This window comes from Perissodus microlepis, chromosome 2, assembly GCF_051167445.1.
Source record: "Perissodus microlepis isolate ML-2025 ecotype Zambia chromosome 2, ASM5116744v1, whole genome shotgun sequence".
NCBI lineage: Eukaryota > Metazoa > Chordata > Actinopteri > Cichliformes > Cichlidae > Perissodus > Perissodus microlepis.
This window is the reverse complement of record NC_140462.1, coordinates 2,941,250-2,959,054: the sequence shown is the minus strand read 5'-3', so window position 1 is coordinate 2,959,054 and position 17,805 is coordinate 2,941,250. Positions and strand designations below refer to the sequence as shown.

The 17,805-nt window shown below is 41.4% G+C and overlaps 1 protein-coding gene across 1 annotated transcript; it reads left to right on the top strand.

Moving 5' to 3' along the window:
* The first annotated feature begins 463 nt into the window (after positions 1 to 463).
* On the top strand, positions 464 to 12,029 carry LOC146392007 (LON peptidase N-terminal domain and RING finger protein 3-like). The gene is made up of 12 exons (XM_084940230.1): positions 464 to 1,347; positions 3,330 to 3,448; positions 3,556 to 3,678; positions 3,822 to 3,938; positions 4,046 to 4,265; positions 4,355 to 4,439; positions 4,620 to 4,734; positions 5,778 to 5,899; positions 6,349 to 6,507; positions 6,603 to 6,765; positions 7,340 to 7,489; positions 7,614 to 12,029. Exons 1-12 carry the CDS (start codon positions 657 to 659, stop codon positions 7,770 to 7,772), a joined length of 2,223 nt encoding a protein of 740 aa, XP_084796356.1. The 5' UTR covers positions 464 to 656; the 3' UTR covers positions 7,773 to 12,029.
* Positions 12,030 to 17,805: the final 5,776 nt, after the last annotated feature.

Here is a 17,805-nt window from a genome sequence, read left to right as displayed (position 1 = left end):
AAGCTCAACTGGAACAGGAAGTAATGTTCTATAAAATTCCGCACACATGGGTTATTTACTTTGGAATGCCCAAATGAAGAAATCTTTTCTATAAGAAAATGTTACTGAAAACTTGAACAAATTAAAGCACATTTTAAAAACAGCCTGACATGCTCTCTTTTCAGATTGTCACTAGTATGAGATAGTATGAGACACACTAAAATACATGCTGAACCATGTCAAATCTGTGACACTACAACAAATTTTCATACTCTTGGTCAATTGAGATCGATTACATGTCGTCCCACTAAATGGTGTCATTCTTTGGGAACCCTGGTCACTGTTTACAAGAAACCGGCATGCAGGTCAGACATCCCGCCCCATGGCCCCAACACTGAAACTGTTACATGGCAGATTGTTTTGTAACAGTTTTCCAAACTCGTCCAATGAGAACAGCTGGCCGGCATCACGTGACACAACTTTTACATAACAGTTTTTTTTTTTTCACCTCCTCGCCATGGTCCATTGAGAATAATATCGGTCCTTCCTAGACTAGGGCATGAACGTGCAGAGTTGTCAGTCGTTTGCAGCGGAGGGGACAGACGTGAATGGCAGCAGCTGGGGTGCAGACATGCACCACGTAGATGAGCTGATACGCTTCGGACAGCCTGCTCTGCATGGGGACGGAGAGTGAGAGCATGCTGCATCTCGCAGCAGAGGCTTTCAAGTCGAAAAACTTCGACCTGGCCGCGGACATCTACGAGTGCCAGCTGGCGTGTCTCGGAGATCCGCAGAGCCGGCGGGAGCTGATGGTGAAGCGGGCTGACGCGCTCGCGTTCGGGGGGAAATTCACGGAAGCGTTTGATGTGTACCGGCAAGCCTCGGAGATAGAGAGGCTGAGACCCACTCACCTGGCCAACCTCATAGAGTACCTGTCGGGTACTATACGGAGGCAAGACGGGGGTGATAGGCAGCGGGGCAACCCGTGTAGGGCAAAGGAGGCAGGTGCGACTGTATGCCCGAGAGCGGGTGCCACAGGTTGCGGGTATGAAGACTTCTCCTGCCGGATATGCCTGAGCTTTCTGTTCGAGCCGGTGACTCTGACGTGCGGTCACTGCTTTTGTAAAAAGTGTCTGGAGAGGGAGAGGAAAGAGAAGGAGCGACCGGTGGTGTGTAAGGAGTGTAAGAATGTCTCAGCAGTGAGCGACAGCCTAGGTCTCAGGGTGAATGTGGTCCTCAGCAACCTGCTGGCCAAGTGGTTCCCCACCCAGTACCAGGCCGGCCAGCTGAGGCGGGAGGGCAACGGACTGTACGCCGAGAAAAAGATGGAAGCTGCCCTGGAGAAGTATAACCAAGCAATACTTGCAGGTAAGACACCGAGCTGCTGCTTCTTATTCTTATTATTACTAAGAAGCAAAAAGAAAGGGTGTGTGTGTGTGTGTGTGTGTGTGTGTGTGTGTGTGTGTGTGTGTGTGTGTGTGACAGGGCTGCTTGTAGCCTACTTCTGTAACTTTCCTATTATTCCATAACAGCATGTCAGGTGTGTTTATGTGAAAAGTACAGTAAAATAACAAGGTCGAGCTGTTCCACATTTATTAGTGTCATAATCGTGGCGGTGACACAGTAGCTAGCCACCTCTCTGCTGGCATCTGAGAGTCACATCGCCATGTGTTGGATAACAGGGTTATGTGGGCTGGGCCAGTGGACCAAACATTGCGTAAGCACGTAACCCCCCCACCCCCCCAGCCCGCTCCCTCATTGTGTAACGTCAAACAATGGATCAGGCAAATGTAGGTCAAGGGTATTATTGCAGGTCACCGCTGGGCACACCAGCGCTCAGTTTCTGTTTTTGTGGGGGTTTTTTTAATTGGGAAGAGCTTGGATGGTGATAACATAGGTGAACTGTGACCTTCAGACAGGAATCACTGGCAGTGAGCTAGGGGCAATCCCCAATTTTCCTGACATGTATTAATTTAAGTAGCATTTAAAGAGCCATATGCCCCTTCGTTGTTTTCCTATTTCATCAGTTAAATGTAGTGATTAACGCAGAGATCAAACTACAGCCCTCTGCGTCTTGGATCCTTAGCCTGTCCTCATTTGACTTTACAGCAGTGTGCCGCTGTAGCTCAGTCACTTAATAGGCTAGTTGTGTAAGTTTGGAGCTACGTAGATCAGGCCCAAAGTTGCATTTAGGCATGCTGCAGTTAAGCCTGGAGATGGTCTCCAAAGAGTGAATGCCAGTCTAAAGAGTTATAATTAGAGCAGGTCTGTGTGATAAGGCTGCCTGCAGTTAACCACAGTGCTAATCAATCTTCCTTCTGTGATGCTTGTGTTGTGCCTGACGCCTTTGCAGTTACAGGCCCTACTTTGGCTCGTTCTGTCATGTTTGGGGCTCCTGTGTTGGTTTCTTTGAGTGATTTTCTGCCTGTGCCCGTAGCGAAGCCGGGGAAATATCTCCTTCCGGTTCCCATAAGGCTATCAGTGGTATTTGCATAAGTTTTTCACGTTATGAAACCTACAATGTGGGTGACCTTGATAGTACTGCATGGTTTTGTAAGGCAGTCATTTTTTTTTCTTAACACGTTTTGTAATGTGGAAACGAACCCATGTTAAACATTCACTCGGTGTTATAACATGCCAGCGGATACTGTTTAAGACATTTGAAAAGGGAAAATATAGTGGTCGTTATTTATTTCTATTCTATACTAGGCTCAGATCTTACAGGGAACAAGGGTATATATTAATAAACGGGTAATTATCCAAGCCTTTTATTAAGCATGCTGGCTGCTCATATATGCGGTATGTGTCACCTCAGTGTAAATTGATATCAGTCAACAAGCAGTCGGAAGATGTTTGTGTGTGTTATGTTGTCATGTTAACATGTTTTTGTTTATATTTTGTGTGTCTGAATGAAAAAATATCGGCTGATGTATCGGAATATCTGATTTTTAAACTGCCAAATATAGATATGGGTATTAAGAATAATCTATCGGTCGGGCTGTTGGTTTTAAAAGAAGAGATTAAAAGAATTTATTTTATTATTTTAGAAGCTAAAACTAGAATATATAGAGTGCTTGTCAGAAGAATTATTTAAATTATTGTATAACTGGTCAGTAGTCTGTTCCTTAAATGATTGCTCCTCCATATAACTGTCAAATAATCATTACTGTTTTTAATTGCTGGCTGAACAGAAAGGCCATTTAAATTCATAACTCTGGGCTCTGGAAACGTTTCCTTTTCTTTTACAGTTTAAAAAAAATATTTTATTAGAAGAAGAAAAGAAAGTGGAAAACACGTAGCTCCATTCCTAAAATTGTACAACTAACGGTTGCTCGGGTTCTTCTCTCCAGCACCAACAGACCACATACTGTTTAGTAACCGCTCCCAGATCCACTCGAGCCTGAAACGACACGAAAAGGCTCTGATGGACGCTGAGATGGCCTGTAGACTGATGCCTCACTGGTCCAAGGTACAGCAGAGAAACTGTAGCTTTTAGTTCATTATATTAAACACTTGTCCTAGTGTAGTAGCAAAGTGAATAAGCTGCAACATGCTGCATGTTTCTTTTGTGTACAGGGTCACATTCGCAAGGGCCAGGCCCTGGTGTCATTGGGCAGGAGTGAGGAGGCTCTAAGAGAGTACCTAGTGTGTCTGTCCATAGAGCCTGACTGTAAACTTGCTAAGACTGAGGCTTACAAGGTAAATATGACCATTGTTATCTTGTGACCTGCCCTACTGCACATTAAATACAACAAAGCATTTAATGTTTTAAGGGAAAACACTAAGTGTGTATTTGCAGTGTCATCAAAATAATGACATAATGGCTTATTTTCCTCTTTCAGATCCTGAGTGATCTGCTGGCTCCAGTCAGAGATCAGGTCCCTGAACACATCTCTGACTACACCAATATACCGTCTTCCAGAGCACACATCAAAAACAGCATCAGTGCTCCCTTCCATGTAAGAGATGTTCCACGTCTGGAAGTCGGCCAATCCAAATCAAGTCCACATGAAGTTTCTCTTTAATTTATTTTCTTCTTCTCTGCATCTTTACTCTCCATCCTCAGACCCTTAGTCCCGGATCGCTGTCTCCAGAGTCTTATCTTACCTCGACTCTCCCTGCACCAGAGAGGTCAACAAAGGAGAATCAAAGCAAATGTCAGGGGAGGACAGAGGTCAGGAGGTTTGACCAGTGCTTCCTTACCAAACGGAAACGAAGGATTTCAGAAGAGGAGGCAAAGGTGGAGCTTCAGGGGAAGAACAACGATCACAAGAGATCCAAATCTGGTGATTATACAGCGATGCACAATCATACGCTGTCATATACTATTAGCAACTTCAGCATTGTATTTATTGTTGATTACCTCTACATTTAGAGCCAAACGAGGAGCCAGAATATTTGAGCTCTGTGGATGACGACCTCTTTGACCCCGCAGATCTGGAGTGTCCTCTTTGTATGAGGTGAGAGCAGTTTGATTTACAGCTAGGTTTACGCAACTGACACTGGACACGCAGGCTGTGTAGGGCCAGAATGCAAACACACTGAATCTTACGCTTTAAATAAGGCATTTTATTGCTGTTGTAGTGTAGCTTACCCTTGTTTGTCTGTGGTTTTTCACTGTTTGTGTGTTTCCCATCTAGACTGTTCTATGAACCAGTGACAACACCGTGTGGGCACACTTTCTGTCTTCAGTGTTTGGAGAGATGTCTGGACCATAACCCAAAGTGTCCCCTTTGTAAAGAGGATATGTCTGAGGTAGGTGGCACGGGAATTCAATAAACTTTTCAGACTGACCGTCCACATTCAATAAGGCCTGAAGCAATGATTACCAACCAGGGGTATAATTATTCCTCTGCAGTAGCCAGGTGCTGTGTGGAAAGATACATTACCTAATATAAAGAGAAAAAACAGTGAAATTATAGAGAATTTATGAGCTCTGAAAAGGTTTTGTGAAGAATTTAAAGTAACTGTATAGATAAGCAATGATGTTATAGGTATGGCTAACAGTTAAAGTTTGCTAAAAGATATGCTTTGTGTGTGTGTGGGGGGGGGGGGGGTTTAACAGTAGGCATAAACAAAAGTAATTATTAGCTACACATGATAAATAAAATGTGGCTTAAACTAGCTAGCTGAAATTATGAAATAAAAAGTTGGAAAACTGGTAGACGTTTAGCTAGCTATTGAAATGGTTAGCTAGTAAATGAATAAACATTTCTGATCACAGCTGAAAATAAACTGCAGAAACTGATCATTTCACATAATGAATGGTAAATGTAATAGTAGATTTAAAAAAAAAAATAGAGGATGGATGCTTAACGTATTTGGGTTAAAAAAAAAAAAAAAAAGACAGTTATGCTAATGCTAACTGATAAACGGTCTGCTAAATATAATTGCTAAGGCTAAAGCTGAAAGTAGCTCGAGATCTTGTCTAAAACAAGTTCTGCTAAGGATATTTGATGTTGGGGAAGGTGGTGTCAACTTATCCCACAAGTCTTTGGGGCTTATTGTAAACTACTGATCTAAGGTGGATTCCAGAGTTGTTATAGATACAGAGTTGGTAACCTAGCATATTAATGAATGTTGAGTCTTTATAATATTGTTGTAGAAACCATGTTTTATTTAGTTTGGTTCATTTCTTATGCTCCAGTAATAATGTCATTGTCAGGGCTTTGAGCATATTTGATTTGTGCATCCCTTGAAACCAGGCAGACTAACAAGGTTGTGGAACAACAACCACAGGAGACATCCTTATTGTGTCATTCTGCTGCTGTTAACATATTCATTGTGTCTGTCTCCAGTATCTGGTCCAGAGGAAATACTGTAAGACGGTAATAACTGAGAACCTGATATCGAAGTATCTTCCCTCTGAGCTCATGGAAAGACAGAAAATCCACCTGGAGGAAATGGCTGAGCTCTCCAAGTAAGTTCATATTTCCCGCTCTTCTCCACTGTCTTATTATCAGGCTCTGCTTATCTTTCTTTCTCCCAGCAAGTCTTTTGATGGATTGCAGCTTATGTGTGACATTAACATTTTGATAATATCCTCGGCTGTTTGACCTACTGACCTACAACTGACGGCACACGTGTCCGACACAGTGAGCTCTGAGTGTTGGTCATTCAGGCTTCAAGTGTCACTTTCCTGACGACCGATGCATAAATTAATTCACTCTCACGTTAACCAGTGTCTTTTACATTTGGCCTAAAGGTCACCTGGAGTTTAAGTTTTTTTGTTGTTGTTTTTTTTTTTACAAAAGATTTTCATTCATGTTGAATTTTTAATTGAAAGTTGTTGTTTTGTTTGGATTTTTTTTACACGATATCTCCTCCTTAATGAAAATAAAGAGGTTTTTTTTCCATGTCTCCCCTTAGTCTTAACAAGAATGTGCCTATATTCGTGTGCACCATGGCCTTCCCTACTGTGCCGTGCCCTCTCCATATCTTCGAGCCCTGCTACAGACTGATGATTCGCCGATGCATGGAGACGGGCACCAACTGCTTTGGCATGTGTCTGGGAGATGACCTCAAAGGGTTAGTACTTTGACTGCAGCTGTGTGGGGTTGGTGTCGGACTATGAATGCACATAATGTTAACTTGCTCCCTGCGCTTTGTCCTTCGCCCTCCAGGTTTGCCGACTACGGGTGCCTACTGGAGATCCGCGATGTCAAGTTCTTCTCCGACGGCCGCTCGGTTGTGGACACGATAGGCAAACGGAGGTTTAAAGTAATTCAGCACAGCGAGAGGGACGGCTACAACACAGCTGACATAGAGTACCTGGAAGATGTTAAGGTATGAGGTGGTGGGGGTTGTGGGCTGGGAGAGTGAGAGATGACAGGATGAGCTTAGACTTTATAAGGTGTTATTAACATCCCGGTCTGAAAACAAGTTGATGCACAAGTGTCTGAAACTAGCATTCTTTCTAATGGCCAGCAGGGGGCAACACATGTTGTTGCAAAACCAACACCAACTGAAAAAGAAAAGCCAATTTCATAATTGATTTATAACCTGAGTAAACATTTTCCGATTATTTCAGAGCCCCAGTTGCAAGTTTCAAGTCTTGTTTAATCCAGTGTGATGCTCATTTATTAAAATATAGTTTCATTTACAAGAAAAAAAGAGATGATAAAGCAGGATACAGTATGCTGTGGCTACTTTGGGATTATTCAAGCATGCAGTGTCCCTCCGTTACTCAGCCAGAAGCACAAGTCAAGCTTTGCATCTGCTTTCAAAAGATTTTATGGTTTTAAGAACTAGTCTATAGATGTATGCAGCAAAGGTGAAGTTTTCCACCTGGAGAGTTATTTAGAGAAGGACGGTGAGCTGCTGCTAAGATGTTAAAGCTCAGAGGTGTTGTTGTCCGCAGGTGGAGGGCGTAGCAGAGCGCGAGCTGCAGTGTCTGCATGACGTGGTGTACGAGCAGGCGGTGTATTGGGTCAACTCTCTGAAAGCTGAGCAGAAAGCTCGCATTGAAGGCCACTTCGGACCAATGCCTGACAAAGACTCTGAACTTCAGGTACACAAAGTCTGTTTCTTTTATAGCTTCTATTTTTATATAGTGGGACTAAAGTATCCAAATTTTTCTTCTACTTCATTTTGCCCTTTAAAACCATCTCACTTGTGTGTTTTTTTGCTTGCAGGCCAGCCCTAACGGTCCCTTGTGGTGTTGGTGGTTACTAGCAGTTCTTCCTTTAGAGGGCCGAGCTCAGCTACCGTTCCTCGCCCTCACGTCTCTGAGAGACCGTCTCAGCGGCATCCGCAAGGTGCTGCTCTTCATGTCGCAGAACAGGAGCCGGTGATGCGCGCGCCTGACCCTAAAGCAGCAGTTGACCTGCTGTTCTTCCTCTTTGATGCACAAAGAACTGACGCTGATGGCGTCGCACCTTCCCCGCCGATGTCATCCAAGCATCAACAGCAAACTTTAACTAAGCAACAGTTGAGATAACGTGGATCTGAATGAATAACAGACGCCTTCCGTCATCACTTTCACAGAGCAGCAGTCCTGGCAGACCCACCAACTCGAGCTGTGTTCAGACAGATCGGGGAGTCTGGCATCACAATTGTCTGTTTGAAACCATCAGTCGTCACGCTGTTACATCGCTGTATTTCGTTGATAATATGCACATGCTAGGTGTACTTTTTTTTTTTTTTGTATAAGAAAAAGCCGCTGTGCTGCGATCTCTTAATCTGCCCAGATTGCCACTCTCACCTTTCTGTCTGTCTGCCATGTTTGCAGTTCTCTGCTCTTCCTTTTGCCACACTTTGCAGTTTGGTCAGAGCGTCTTCTAAAAAGATTTGTCAGAAAAACCCAATACGAGTGTCATATATGTGCTTCCTGTCTGAACATCGCCTACAGAGCAAAGACAAATGATCCTCCCAACGAAACAGCCTGCAAATCAAATCATAGCTGGACATGGCGAGTCATTTAACCGACCATGTTTGTCTTTAAGTGTACAAATGAAGAAAGATCAAACCTTAGTATGAATATGAAAAATGTACTCTCCGTACATAATATACTCTGTTTACTTCATCTTCTCTCTTACCACCTTTAGTGTATCTTGCAGTAATTAGTCCATCAGCTCTTCCGTCTTTCCTTCATGGCTCCTCCCTTCTTCCTCTCTCATTCAAACGAATAACAAGAGAATCAGCTTTTACATTGGTGTGCTTTAAAAGCTTTTTGGTTTTGTTTTATTCATTTTTTTTTCTATGTTTTGACATTGATTTACGTTATTTATTCATAGTTTTTATTTATGCATGCAGTGACGTTGTTTACATTTCCCAAAAAGAGAGCTGCTCACGTTCCAAAGTCCTCCTTTTTTTTTAATTTAATTTTTTAAAACTCCACCTATACGCAGCTTTTACAATCAAAATGGCACCAACGTGAAGCTGGCACGCCCTCAAGCCAAACCTTTTTCTAGATGATGGCTGGTGATCCACATTGATTATGTGTGTTGACCTGAACATATTTGGATCCCCGTGCTGTGAGAAGCATCATTCAGCATCATGGACTCATTACCAACAATATTTGGAGTTTGATGCCATTATCTGCTAAATGTATTTATTCAGTATTTATTTGCACTTTTACATCAAGTAAGGGAAACGAACAGTGCAGGCAGAAAAAAGCAAAGTTCTCTGTTTTTGTTTTTTTGTTTTTTTATTAATTTTTTCTTTGGTAAAGGGTGACGCAACAAAACAAAACACAACTGATGTTTTTTGTAAAGGCCAGTGCCTTCCATCCGCACACAAAGACGATGGTGTGGATCCAGTTGTATACCATTTAAACCAGTTTTAATGGAAAGTTGTTGCTTCCAAATAATAAATTCACAGCAGCATAAAATAAAAAAACAAAGCAAAAAGCTTGTCTGGAAACCCGCCATCATATTTTTGAGAAAAAAGGTTGTTTGAAAAACAAACGAACATCGAGGCCTTGCTGATCTCTGCGACGCGACTGCTTTTACACGGCAAAAGCCGGTCTCTGACAAACGCCGGAGACCGTCGAGCTTTGCCTTTAGGTTCTTTTGTTTTCTATACGTGTGTTTTGATTTCTACATGTTTTTACGTCAGTTGTATTTGATGATTTTCTTCACTTACCGATGTTTCTGCGTTTCATGTGTGAGAGCACTGGGAAGGCCTAAGCCCTGTCATGAGGCTAATACGATGTGGCTGATAAATAATTTGTCGATAAGGCGTTGAAACACTTGCAATATGACAGAGTCAAACAGCAATAATTGGCTGTGTGTTGTGTCTGGCATTGTGATATGTTATGTTTAATTCTTACAGAAGACTGAACAGATATTTGTACAAACAGATATAACATATAGTCATGTTTAATGACTGACCCTCTGTTATGAATGGTAACTACTAAAAATGATAGCTCAAACTGGACAGGAAAGGGAATAGTCATCATATAATCATGCATTTGTGTGAAGGTGTCATGCTTGAACCTTTTCACATTAATCAGTCTGGAATATTTAAATAAAGGGAAATTTGACCTAAAATGAAGCCACATATTCTAAAACAGCATGAGGAGCCAGTTCTTTAAAAAACATTAAAACAAAAATCACAGAAACATAGTCTTTGGTTTGATATCTCTGAACGCTCTTTCATTCTGGCAGCAGTTTTAGTGCCTTAACTTTGAATTCTTCCATTTTTACTTAAACTGCAGTGGCAACTATGGTGATGTGTTGTGCAATAACCTGGGTCTCTCTTGATAACATAGCATATGTTGTTGTAAATCTCACCCTGAAAACTGAAGTATCACTTCGCAGTAAAACCTTCAACAGCTGGTGCATTTAACTTGAGATAATGCTATGCACTGTGCTAATTTATTCCCATACAAAGAACAAAGAAGAGTGGCCAAGGCAGTTTGTAGCATTACCTTGGGACGGTACACTGAGTAGGGCAAATCTCTGTTGGTGTTTTTGGTCACTTAGCTTCTTCAGCAGGCTGCCCCACTGATGGTGTCTGGAGGTGAAAAGCTCTGCAAACCAACCACTGGCTCCACGGCTGATTTTTAGCATCTAGTAGAACTTAGTGTGATGTAATACCAACATTTCTCGTCTGTCCATACAAAAACCAACCAACTAGCAATAACTACTCATGTGGGCTATGTTTCTATTTTCTTTATATACTTTGGCAAATGTATATTTTGGCTTTCTTGCTGAGTGTTCAGTGAAACCAGACAATTTCCTCTGGCAATCGGCTATTTACAAAGTTAACCGTTAGCTTAGCAGTACACAACCCCCCCTCCTGATATGCCTCACACTTTGTGTTAAACACACATTTTAACAATAAATTGAGCACTCCCTGATTAATTTATTCCCACCATTTACTTTTTATTCAAATCTAAGATGACCTGTTGCTAGCTTTAACTTTTAACACACAAACAACATTTCAAACGAGTCATGACAAGAAAGCAAATATAAAATATATTTAAAAAATGTCTAAATGAGGTTAACGTCAGTGATGGGGTAATTGTTGTGACTTAGCCAGTAGTAGCTAAATGCTACAGCCCAATTTATTATTTTTAAAGCACACAGCTTCCTCATGGCCACATTAACTTTAACTAGAGGTACTCAAATTATTACAATATTTTGTGGGTTTTGAACATTTTGAAATTGAATGATGGTTTTGTCACCATGGAGATTCTGTACGCTCAGTCATTCACAGAAGCGAAATGAGAAAAGATGGAACAGCACCGGTTACATTGTCCCATTGTCAGGGATTGAATCCTTAAAGGTCAAGATGAGTTTAACTGTATCACTTTGATATATTGTAGCAATCCAAAAACTGTGATTATACCAGTCAAATAAAAACTTTTTTTACTAGTTTAACAGAGCAGACAGGCCTATCCTGTAGGCTCAGAAATGGTTCTCAACATGTAGAAGAAAATACAAGGCAGAAAGGCAGAAAAATGCTTCCTAGTTTCTTAACAATGTTGTTTCTTCCATGTACAGTTGTGAGACTTTAATCAGTAGTCTACTCTTTTTTTATTTGTGCCCATCAGTCTTCAGATCATGAAACATGTTAGCTTACAAAGCTGTAATATCAAAGGTTTCTGTGTGATGTATTTGAAAAGTGATTCCAAATGTTTGGTCTGATTTAAGTAGCACCTAATTGGTCTTCCCTAATGGATCGAAAGCTTCTTGGAAAAATACCTGGCTACTGAGGCTGTTTGTGAACTAAAACACAGACGGTGTCCAGAAAAAAAGGGCAGGAAGGAAATCATTGTCTTGGTATCCTGTCTGTTGCTAACCTCAAGAAATGTTCAAGCCCTCCTTCGCTTTTCAAATGTACGAACAGACTTCAGTTACTTTATGGCCTACTTCTTTCAAATGTTGTCAAACTAGAACTTCATAACCTCTAAATTTGTCCAGGTGAAGCAAGATGAATGTATGTATGTCTTGACATTTCTTTGATGTTTTCTGTTCACGTCAGTTACTGATAGTAAAAATTTAGTATGTAATAATTTGCAGAGGTACAGTCTGAAGCAGGAAGTCGTGACTAAACTAAAAAAGGTTTTGTTCTTGATTCTGAACAAACTCTGGTGAGGACAACAAGTCTGACGTCTCTTTATTTTGTGTGTGTGTGTGTGTGCGCATCTGTGATTCTTAGACAATGGCAGTTCAGTTTACTTGTTACATGGCAAGATTTGTTCTGAGGCTTGTCGCTTTTAGTCAACAGTTCAGGAGGAAAGAGAGGGCGACAGAGCAGGAGCACACACAGCAAAGGCCGCGTGATCAGACTCAAGCTCAATTTTTACAATTTGGAAATTATAGGGAAAAGTTATTTTTTACAAAAAAAAGAAGCTTTGCTTTAAAACCATGATTGTTTGGAAGGACATAAAACATACAATTCCAGCTTTCAGTCCCTCTAAAAGAATATGCTTTTTGAAAAAATAAGCTCCTCTGGTTTCTTTAGAGAGCTAAGTCTCGAGTATCTGTTAAGTATAAATGAGAGGTGAGTCTGGCTAGTGTGAAATAGTAACTTATAACAAGGCTTGGGAGCAGGAGCAACAGCTAACCTAACAAAGTAGCACTTCAACTAAATAAATTTCCATCTCTGTCTGGTTTACCTACTAGCTCACTCACACTACAGTAAAAACATGATTGCAACCTTCCTGCAACTGGGAAAAGTCACTGGTTGCCCAGTAGCTGCACTGAGTTGTTCCAATCAGTCACTTTGAACCAATGATCTCAACTCACCCGCGATACATGTCTTTTTAATAGCAGAACTCAACTCGGCTGGTACCACATGGTTAAATTTGTATATATATAAGAAGGGTTGCTAAGCGCCTGAGTCATTTTCATATAAATTTGAAGTTAAACTCGGCATCTTGCAGCAACTCTGTCACCATTTGTGGAGGAATTCCCAAATTTCTGTTTCAGATCTATTTCATCCTGGAAAAGATTTGTGATTTTTCACAGATTTATCACAGTTAATTACCACAATATTGTAAACAGATAACAAGTAATTACAAGTAAGAGAAGGCTGTCTCAAAGAGGTGGAGCAAGCCCTTCTTTAAAATGACTATTTAGTAGGCAACAACAGTGCAAATTTATTGCACATGGCTGCAGTAATTTCAACTGCTGTCATTTTGTGCAACTACTTCTGTTAGTTGCATTTTGTGCAACTACCGGAAGTAGTTGCACAAAATAAAACACTGGGTTTTCGGAGGTGTCTGAGTGCGGGTGCAGAGCTTGCTGCTCTGAGATCACTTTACACGCAGACGTGTAGAACTGACCAATGAGGCGCCTGCGTTTAGATGTGACCAACTGTGTTCACAGTTTGATTTGTTCCACATGTTTGTTCCACATGTTGCAGTTATCAATATAAATTCCTGTAGCTGGGGAGAAATATATGCAAAACAAGAAAAATACACACACGAGAGAGCAGGTCACATGACACGACAGCACAGCATTTTTTACCCACAGTTTAAACTGAATAACAAATAACTTACAGACAATGAAAACAAACAGAAATAAGTGTAAAATTTAAAAACTTTTATTGAGGTTAACTTTTTTTAAAGTTATTTAAAAAAAACAAAAAACCAACAGGCAAACCCCTCTTATCAAGAACTAGGCGACAGTGGGGAAGAAAAACTCCCTTTTAAGAGGGAGAAACTTCTGGCAGAACCAGGCTAAATGAAGGGCGGCCATCTGCCGCATCTACCACTCCAAGGGATTTCAGAAGTTTTTAAATTTTAAGAATAGCCAATTAAATTAAATTAAAGTCCAATTAAAGTCCCAGTTAGTTTTCCAGGATTAACACAAACTACATCAAACCCAATGGGGGCTTTATCTGCAGGTTGTTTAAGATGTGTGTTTGATTAATACTGGCAGTAGTTTTATATTGGGTGTGAATAGTGATACCAGTGGCATTTACAACCATGTTGTTCGCATTCTGCAAGTTTTGTTGTGAAACAACACGTTGTCCACGGTTCGTATCCTCTGTGTCAGAGTCGTCTGTACCCACACAGCACGGACACAAGCACGCAAGCAATTTTTTGCATTTTTGATTCTTGGGCTTGGATTCAGGTTCAGGGGCTGTCTCCTGTGTCCCTGACTGCATGTTGGTGACAGTTGATGAATTATTGCCCATTTTAATATCTATTTGTTTGCTGATAAATTGTCTCTTTCTTAAAGCTAGCGTTTGAAAATCCGCTGTTACAGACGGGTATTTATGGGCTCGGTTTTAACTTAAATCCTTTTCAGTCTGTGACATCTTCAGTGTCTTTGATCTTAGCTCCGCCCACTAGAGATTTCTAAAATATCGTAATTTGGTTCCCAAGCATAAATGATATATTTAAAGCCATCTTGGACAGGAGAAAATTCATGCCAATGCCTGAGCTGTCATCATGTGGTCACAGAGGGATGTTACTGTCACGGTTTGCCAAGGCAAGTCGTGGGGATGTGGGGAAGGAGGACCTGAAAGCTGGACTCTTTAGTGAAGACAGTGCGTTTTTTTTACATTGAGGTAAATAACAAATGCACATTAAATCCCCGTTGCTTCCTAGACTCCTGTGTGTGTGCTCTCCGCTGTCGTGTTTCTGCACACCCTATGCGTGCTGTCCTTCTGGTTCCACGTTCCACCTGCAGGAAAACAACAGAAGCAGCCGTCAACACTGACCCCCGCGGGCATACACGATCTGCACTACCGTACACTGACACACACTAACTTGGCATGTAACGCAATGATCCCGCGTAGGTGGGAGCTCCAACACTCTCCTAAATAGCTCCCCCGACAAGCCCTGATCAGCAGCAGGTGTGTGGCAGGGACTTCAGGTGTGGCCAGTCCTCCAGCAGGGCCACACCCATTAGGCCTGCAGGTGCCTGTCATCCATCCAATAGCCACACCCGCAGACACACACATATATATACACACACACCCTGCCTACACCTACAATAAGGGGAACACACCGGTTAAACACACACATCACAAAATAATAATAATAATAATAATAATAATTATAGTCCACACTGCTCACGGATCCGAGTCCCTGGAACCGGGTCCGTGACAGTTACTTCATTTAAAGATCAGAAATGAAGTAAGTAAAGCTTTTTACATATGTAAATGTCACTCAACCATCCCTTTTATTATGGATACCCAGGTGCTACAATTTTTCCTATGTCATACAAGATTAATATAGGGTTATAGAGTGTATAAAAGGCCCCAAAGTTCATACAATAATGCTATTGGTGTTTATAAGTTTATCTACTGGTCATTTAATATTCAGTCTTCTGTCAGTTTGGGCCAGCCCACCGTCTGGTGACATCATCCGGTTAGTAAGGTGGGCAGTTTAATGTCGGATGAGCAGTGTTGGTCCGGTGGGGGTGCACTGATTCCTCTGGGATGTTATGTGTGCGTGAATGATAAGTGAGTATTAACCTGTGTTGCATTTTGCCTTTGTTTATGCTGATACAGTACTATGTTTACCATTTAGTTTCCACTTCCACTCATAGATTTTGCCACTAACATAGCATGACACAGACCTGAATCAATATAAGTAGCATCTTCTGAAGTTCACTAGAGTATGTTAAACTGCTCATTTAGCCCCTCTGAATAAATGACTAAGTGTTCCAGCTTTTTTGTGATGAAATATGATTAGAAAAAGAAAAAAAAAGACAGAAACTGGAAGGAGGGGAGGTAATTTAACCTCCTCGGTCCACGAGTGGAAACAAAGAGTTCACTGATAGGAGAACAGGTCAGCTTTCCCTGCAAGCGTAAACCAGCCAGGATTGTCATACTTGTGTTAATTGAAATTCAGAGTCACAGTGGTGATCAAATTCTCAGATATAAGGTCACTGGAAAAAATGACAGCTAGAGAATTTGACCTCATGCAAACTGGGCTCATTACAGTTTGCACACAAAAGTCTGAGCGAGGTCAGAGCGGTCTGACAAATCCAAACACACGTTATAAATATGTATCAGCTTATATGTGACGATCTCAGAGTAATATCAGATTTATTTAAAACTGTAAACAGCAGTATTAATACGTCTGCAGTCAGCAATCTTTAATATTTTTAGATAAACAATAAATTAAAAGCTCGTAAGTACCTGTAGCAATGAATCTTCATAAAAGTTTTACTCAAACCCGCAGTTTCAGAGGTTTGTATAGAACGCTGGAGGGTGTTTACACATCTTTTCTGTAAATGTTTTCATTTTGGGTTAACATCACCACTTCCATTAGCATGATTTCACTGAAATCAGGCAGCTGTTAGCAATAAACATGATTTAATAGCATAGACTGTCCATTGTGATGTCACCCACTGGTCTGTGAACTATTTTTTTAAGTCTTTAGCTGGCAGTCTTAGTCTTTGTTATTTGGTTTATTTTAGCTAATGGTACTGTTAGCTAGCTTGCTTTGCAGGGTTCATCTGTAAAACTGTGACATTACCTGAGGTAGGGGCCGAGTGAAAAACAGCCTTAAAACAAAATTGCAATGGTACACAGCTTTCGATCTGGTCGCAACAAAGAGGTTCCCAAACAGCTTGCCAGCTCCTCCTGCTGGTGGCAGCTGAGGCTGCGTGGGTAGGATGGTGCTAGAGGAGTCAACAGCTGGCTCCTCAGCATCTTTAGCATAACAGACACTGAAGGTAAGCAAACAGTATCTAACTGTCACTTAAAACAGCCATGTGACAATAGTACATATCATGATTAATTAAATTTAATTAAATTAAAATTTCAGTTACTAAGAAGAAAAAACAACAACAACAAAAACAGACTCCTGATCAGGAAAAACTATAAAGAACTTGGCTGGTGGAGACCAAAACTGAGTGTTCTGGACCTGAAACTCACGGTGTTTTTGGTTTAATATTCTTTGTTTATCCTTTTTCTCAAGCTCTCAGTAATCTTAGTTCTCCCTCCCTCAGTGTTCATCTTAGCCTGTTTCGTTTCTGTTCTCATGTCCCACTTTTCATGTCTAGTCGTCCCTGTCTCTATGTTCCCTGTCTCCCCAGTCAGCCACGCCTCCTTGTCATGCCTGCGTCTCCATGCCCGTCTTGTGTTTCCTGTTTTACTTTGATAGTTTCGTGTCCCGTGTTCAGTGTTTTGAGTTTTGCTTCCGCTATGTCTCATTATGTCTTATTAGCCCCAGCTGTGTTTCCCTCCTGTTTCCCATTCCCTCGTTACTCGCTTGTGTATTTTAGCCCTGAGCGTTCCTCTGTCCATTGTTGCATCGTACACCCTCTTTGCTGTGTGTAACTTGCGGGCTCCTACTAAATTCCTAGTTCTCCATTTCCTTGTTTAGTTCCTTAGTTTTTTGCTTTTAGTTTCTTATTTCTAGTTCCTGGTTTTCAGTTTGGTTTCCTGTAAACGTGTAGAATTATTTTCAGCAATAAAGCTGCTGTTTTCAGTCAGCTTCCCCTGTTTGAGCCCTCCATCCTGCCACACAGCCGTACCTTGACAGAAACATTGTATTTGCAAATGTCATAAGATAATGACAGGGAAATCTTGTGTTCACAGGTTATTTCACTGCTTTGCAATATTGTAAAATGCCATCCATCCATTTTCAGCTCTTTTACCAGTGGTGTTCGTTGGTGCAGCTGTCCAAACAGGGGCACCCAAACATCCCCTCCCCAACTTCTCCAGCTCTTCCAGATGAAAGTCAAGTCACCTGAAGGACGTTCTCTCTCTAGCTTGTCCTGGGTCCTCCTCCTGGTGGTACATGCCCACAGTGCCGTACCTAGAAGGTTCCCAGAAAACATCCTGATCTCAAACCCAAACAATCTCCACTGGCTCCTTTCACTGTGGGGAAGAAGCGGCTGCTCTTTGAGACCCTACCTAATCCCTACACATAATTTTCAGCATAGATGGGGACAGGAAGGTAGATCA

What these genes read in the sequence shown, in the direction of transcription:
- LOC146392007 (XM_084940230.1), top strand. Translation starts at nt 657, where the DNA reads ATGGGGACGGAGAGTGAGAGCATGCTGCATCTCGCAGCAGAGGCTTTC. An exon ending in GTAAAGAGGATATGTCTGAG is followed by an intron (nt 4,735 to 5,777) that starts GTAGGTGGCACG and finishes GTCTGTCTCCAG; the next exon opens with TATCTGGTCCAGAGGAAATA. An exon ending in GAAATGGCTGAGCTCTCCAA is followed by an intron (nt 5,900 to 6,348) that starts GTAAGTTCATAT and finishes GTCTCCCCTTAG; the next exon opens with TCTTAACAAGAATGTGCCTA.